Source organism: Lottia gigantea (assembly GCF_000327385.1).
Source record: "Lottia gigantea unplaced genomic scaffold LOTGIsca_68, whole genome shotgun sequence".
Classification (NCBI taxonomy): Eukaryota; Metazoa; Mollusca; class Gastropoda; family Lottiidae; genus Lottia; species Lottia gigantea.
Genome location: NW_008710315.1, coordinates 500081 through 505845, shown reverse-complemented (window position 1 = coordinate 505845; position 5765 = coordinate 500081). Strand labels below are relative to the sequence as shown.

General features: G+C 33.0%; 3 protein-coding genes across 3 annotated transcripts in view; 2 read left to right on the top strand and 1 right to left on the bottom strand.

Annotated features, from left to right (window-relative positions):
• Positions 1–1573: 1573 nt before the first annotated feature.
• On the top strand, positions 1574–2284 carry LOTGIDRAFT_167649 (hypothetical protein; the record flags this gene model as incomplete). The annotated part of the gene is made up of 2 exons (XM_009065150.1): positions 1574–1787; positions 1977–2284. The coding sequence occupies 2 exons, from the start codon at positions 1574–1576 to the stop codon at positions 2282–2284; spliced, it is 522 nt and encodes a 173-aa protein (XP_009063398.1).
• Positions 2285–2665: 381 nt separating this feature from the next.
• Positions 2666–3958, top strand: LOTGIDRAFT_167648 (hypothetical protein; the record flags this gene model as incomplete). Its single annotated transcript, XM_009065149.1, has 2 exons — positions 2666–3537; positions 3802–3958. 2 exons carry the CDS (start codon positions 2666–2668, stop codon positions 3956–3958), a joined length of 1029 nt encoding a protein of 342 aa, XP_009063397.1.
• A 1536-nt stretch (positions 3959–5494) lies between these two features.
• LOTGIDRAFT_167647 (hypothetical protein) overlaps positions 5495–5765 on the bottom strand; it is a gene marked incomplete at both ends in the record, with an annotated part of 2064 nt that continues 1793 nt past the window's right edge. The window contains one exon of the mRNA XM_009065148.1: positions 5495–5632. Coding sequence (XP_009063396.1) covers positions 5495–5632 — 138 coding nt within the window. The remainder of the gene's footprint in view (positions 5633–5765) is intronic.

The following is a 5765-nucleotide window of genomic DNA, read 5'->3' as shown; positions in this document are numbered from 1 at the left end:
CAGACTTTGAATACGTAAAACTGTATTTTGTTTTAGGTGGAAAATACACCTCGATCGATGTTCATAAAAGTCAACAAGAAAGAGAGTTTATAGTACATTTATCGTTTGCCGAAGGTTCCGACTCCATCCTTGAAGGTGGTGGTCTTATTTCTAGAGCCAAGATAAACATCGAAAAAGAAAAAATAAAATATTCCTATCATCTTAAAGAGGACCATACGAAAAAAGAAATGTCGTTAGTACGCGTAAATGTTTTTACTTTTAATACCCGCAAATATAATAATGCTAGGCCAAACAAGCACGCTCTATACGATATTCCGTGGTTCCATTTATCGGAAATTCACTTAATTTAACGACTTAAAAAATGGAACTCGAAAGCAGACAACAATACATGATAGACAAACAAGAAGAGTTGAAAATAAAGTTAAGACAGTGCAATACATGCAGGAAAACATGGAGTAGAATCGATTCTTTTTTCAAAACAGCGAGCACAGTTCTAACGGTAGGAGTAACGGTGGCAACGGCCGTGACTGGTGGATTAATGCTTCCGGTCATCGTCCCAACCGTATTGGCTGCATTAACAGCCGTTCAAACGACTTCTTGCGGCCTCATCACTTTAGGTTTCACGAGCAAAAAGAAAGCTCATTATAAAAAGAAAACGGATATCTTGAATATGTATCTTAATCAATTGTACATCCTTTTCGAAAGATCGAGAGAAGACAAGAACATAACAGTTGAAGAATTAAAAGAATTCAATGAAATTTTGGACAAATTCCATACAGAAATATCAGCGGTCAAAATAAAGAAATAATCAAAAATATATACTTAAAAAAATATGAATAAAATCGAACTTGCAGACGATGAAACATTAATAGAAAACGCCCTATTTTCCGATGTTATCAAGGCTATCTCTGATAAATTTAAAACATTCAAAGGACAAATTAAAATAGATGGAGAGATAGTCGAGGAAGGGAATCACAGACAATACATGTCACTCCTCGGTTTCAATGCCAAAACTTTTCACAATATCTTTTCAAATATGGACAAAAAATCTGATGCTTCCGATTGGTATTTAACAGGAAAAATAATTTTAATGAAAGACAATTTCCAAGAAATCAAAAGGTCGAGAGTTGGTAGAGGAGGAACTGATCTACTTAAAAAGATAAATGAATACGAAGGCGAAAATTGTTTCATACCTACAGATGGTCATTGTTTTATCAAATGCGTTAATCGTGTTTTGAACAAAGATTTAACGTGTAATACATCAACGGGTTTTCAAAAGCAAATAGAAAAGGAGTGATGACTTGTGCTAGAATGAAGGAATTCAACAAGAAATTTAACTCTTCGTTTCAAATTTATAAACCCAAAAACAGACATTTTCACCCCAGAGACGTGCATGATGAATTAGATTGGGTTTTTTTACTTACACAACTCGCATTTCTATTTGATTAGAAGAAGCCAAAAAAGTTTGGGAATTCAAGAAATAGAAGACAATTACGAACAGGTGTGGAAAACGTGTAGAGACGACAATGCAGTAACACAGTTTTCACCTCTCAAACTAAACGTGCTTTCAAGTATGAGTGATGATGCGTTATTCGCTTGGGATTGCGAAACGTATTCAGAAAAAGACACGCGAAGAGCAATTCCTTATGCCTGCGCTTTAATTAATTTAGAAAAACTAAGAAAAAAGTTAGAAACAATAAAAAATATCTTTCCAAATATAAATCCTACTGATAATGTTCCAGAAGAATTTTATGATAAACTAATGAATGTAGTAGAAATATTTGTAGGTACAGATTGTATAGATCAAATGTTGAAATATTTAGGTCAATAAGATATAAAGAGATTAATATTAATTTCTCACAACGGCAGTGGTTTCGACAACTGGATCGTGCTTAAAAGAACAAAAAAACTAACGCATTGCCCTTTAAAAACACCCAGAGGAATTCTATCTTTTCCTTTATCTAATCCATATACAGATGAAGATTTACAGAAAAAATGGAAAAGACAGAAAGAAATAAAGGGTAATTATTTACAACATATTAATTTCACATGTTCCTATCAACATGAAAAATCTAGTTTGGCTGCATGGGGAAATTCTTGCAATCTTCTCGCGAATTTGAGAAAGATTGCCGACGTAGATATCGCTAAATACACGCAAGACAACTGGGAGGAATTGAGATACGAATGGGAACCTTACGCCAAGAGAGACACTCTGTTTGGGAGCTTGTTTGATAAAATACAACCAAGTCATGAAAGAAGTTGTAAACCAGAATATGTCCAATAATCTAACTGCTCCATCTCTATCTTTAAAGGGTTGATATTATTTATATCATTACGATAAAGAAATGGTTGAAGAAGAATGGTATGAAACTACTAGAATGGTTGCGAAACATACCGAAAAAGAAAATATAGAAAAAGTTTATTCGCACACTAATCCTTTTATAAGAAATTTTATCAGACGATCTATTAAAGGAGGAAGAGTTTCGGCAAATAGAAAATCATTTGAAACGCACAAAATGGAATTTGTCACGTATTAAAGGAATATATTTCGCAAAGTGAAACACGAAGTGATAACATAATTGATTTATTCAAAGAATACAGCGCAAGCACAAAAGACAAAACGGAAGTTCATTCGAGACTTAAAAAAATAGAATGCACTAAACTAATGGCATTCGATGCTAACGGTTTATACGCTTCCGCCATGTCGGATTTAGACAGTGAATATCCGAGAGCGGAAAATGGAAGACCGTTTCTACCAGAAGAAGAAAAAGAATTTGTAAAACTCTTCAATAAACAAAAATTCAGACCTAGAACAGCTATTTTAACAGTGTGGTTTGACTATCCCAAAAACATGTTCTTCCAACCGATACCAGCTAAAGATAAAATCACTTTCACGAATAAAGAAGGTAAAAAGGAAACTGGTAAAAAAATCGGGTTCAGAAATGGTTTCTGTCACGACGTTTTAACATCGGTTGATATTCAAGAAATAGTGAAAGCCGGTGGACGAATTATTAGAATATTAGATGGTATAGTTTACGAAGAAAATTTTAAAACTCCACCCTATAGAGATTATATTTTAATTTTGAGAGATTTAAGAAATAAATATAAACGAGAAGGTAATATCGTGGGTAGTAATTGCATGAAATTATTAGGTAATTCCTTGTATGGTAAATCAATTCAGAAAGATATATTCACAACTAGACATTTATGGAATGAAGCAACTTTACAGGCCAACTTTGATTCACGTATTAAAACCTCTGAGAAAATTAATGATACTCAATATATTGTTGAAACAGAAATTGAAGAAAAGGAGATTACTACCGAAGATAGTAAATCTACACGACTAACACCTAGTCATTTGGGATCATTCGTTTTATCTCACAGTAAAAAAATAATGAACAATTTCATTCACGTCATAAATGGATTTTATAAACCCGAAATTTACTATACCGACACCGATAGTTTGTACATTTCATCCAAAAATTGGAAAAAAACTAAACAGAGCTGGTTTGGTCTCCGAAAAAGACTATTGCAAAGGTAAAAGCGATTACGGTGACGGTGGAATTATATTTGGTTTATATTTAGCACCAAAAGTCAAATACAACATCGTTTTGACTTCTGATGGTGTCTTAAAAGAAAAAAGAAAACGTTTAAAGGTTATTCTAATGATAAGATAAGTGTAGAAGATTACGTTCAATTAGCAAGCGGACATGATGTGTCGAACGAATTTAATGAACCATGGGAAAAAAGTTTCACCAATGGAGTAGTTATTCCAAATGATAAACAAACTTAAGTTTTTAGAAGTTATTTGAATAATGTTAAAAGAAAACCACCAAACAGTGAAGGAATTATGTATCCTTACAACGACAAAGATGAGTATAGTTTTGACGAAAACTATGAATTTGATGATTTCGATTATCTTACTATTCAAGAAGAGAATGAAGATTGTTTTAAATGAAGTTGAATGACAATTTCTTCGTTGCCAAAGTCTATGAACCTGTTTTTACCGTCTTTGATTTCCAGATTTATATCTTTGATCATGAAAGAATTGACTGGTAAATAGGTCGTTTGAAACGGTTTCTCTATTATTCTGTATCCGATAGGCATCGTAAAAGTCGGTATGCTGTATATGATTTGGCGTTTGTGCTTGTTGAAAAATCCACCGTTGATCAAATTACAGTGAATGTTGATCACATCGATATCGTTCTCGATGTTGGCCTTGTGCGGCGCCAATGTCGATTGCGCGTATATTCGTTTATCGAACCCTAGTAACGCATTCAACGAATTTTCTACGTTGAAATCGACTTGACTGTTATTTCTCAAGATCAGTTTTATTTTGTTCAGATTCAAATTACCTTCGAATTCGATATTGTTTTTACCGTTCACGATTCCTGCGTATTCGGATAGGTATTCGTTGATGGCCACGTATTCGTAGCTTCCCGGTAGTAAGCTTATGGTTTCGAACGTAACTCCGTTATCCGTCGATATTTTTAGTTGATTGTTTTTTTCGTTGATGTTTCTAATGGAATTGTAAACGGAGAAATACTTTAATCCCAGTTCGTACTGTTTATTGCGATCGAGTTCATACTCGTAGTCTAGAGACAATTTGATGTCTGGTTTATTCGAGGTGATAACGAACAATTGTTCTTTGTTGGACATTTTTAATGACGTTTATATAGTCTTTTTTAGTGATGATTTCTTTCTCAAAAAGTCGTTTTAATATGCCATTGACTTCGTTGTATTGTCTGTCTGATCGATGACCTTCTTTCATGGCCGCTAATATTATTTCTAATCTATTAAGCAATTCTTTATTGTTGTCGGATAAAAACGTTATACCTTGCCCAGATGCCACCATATCATCGAATTCGTCTATTTCTTGTATGATTGGTGAATACTCTTCTGTATAATCATCTACCTCCTCTTCCTCAATTGTTATATATAAATCAACTTCTTTCAATCTTCTTGTTTCGGGTCCTGACTTTCTGATCGCATGTAGAAATTTCGAGTATGCAACTAAATCCTTGTAATCGGCAATTTCAACATCCTCGCCATTCATTAAATCTATTAATCCTCTCGTTAATGTAAATATAAAGTCTTTTGTGTCGATTTTGAATTGTGGTGAATCTCCACTAAATCTTATTCTAAAACCATTGAACAACAAACCCTCATCATCAACGATTGGTGAAATGCTCTTTGGTAAATCTGGGTCAGGGTTTGAAAAAAGACGTTTTATATCATCTAATGTCCTAATTATAATACCATTATATTCAATCGGTTTGGGTTCTATATGAGGTGTGGGTTCTAAAGCTAATTTCTTTTTAATATCCTCTTGAGATTTTAATATGGGTTGAAATAGAGTTTGTAGATTTTCTGTTAATCCGAGTTGTTGTAATTTGTATTTTTCAACTTGGGTCTTTATTTTATTCTTAGCTTTGATATATTCTCTATTTCTTTTTAAAATATTATTCAAATCCGTCATTTTAAAAAAATAAAATTAACATATATCGATCATAACTCTTTCTCCCGCAGGTTTTCTAGTATTTACAAATACATATCCATGATCATCTGGGTTTCTCCATTGAGCTTTACAAACCTTTTTAAATGTATCTCTATCCATTCCGTGATTTATAGACTGAATGATTTGAGAAAAACTTTTATATCCGTTGGATTGAAAGATGGATTCTTTGATTTAATGAGGTTTTCTATGATATCTTTTATTTCCACTTCTTCTTCGTTTTCTTCGTAATATTGAAATATGTCTTGAA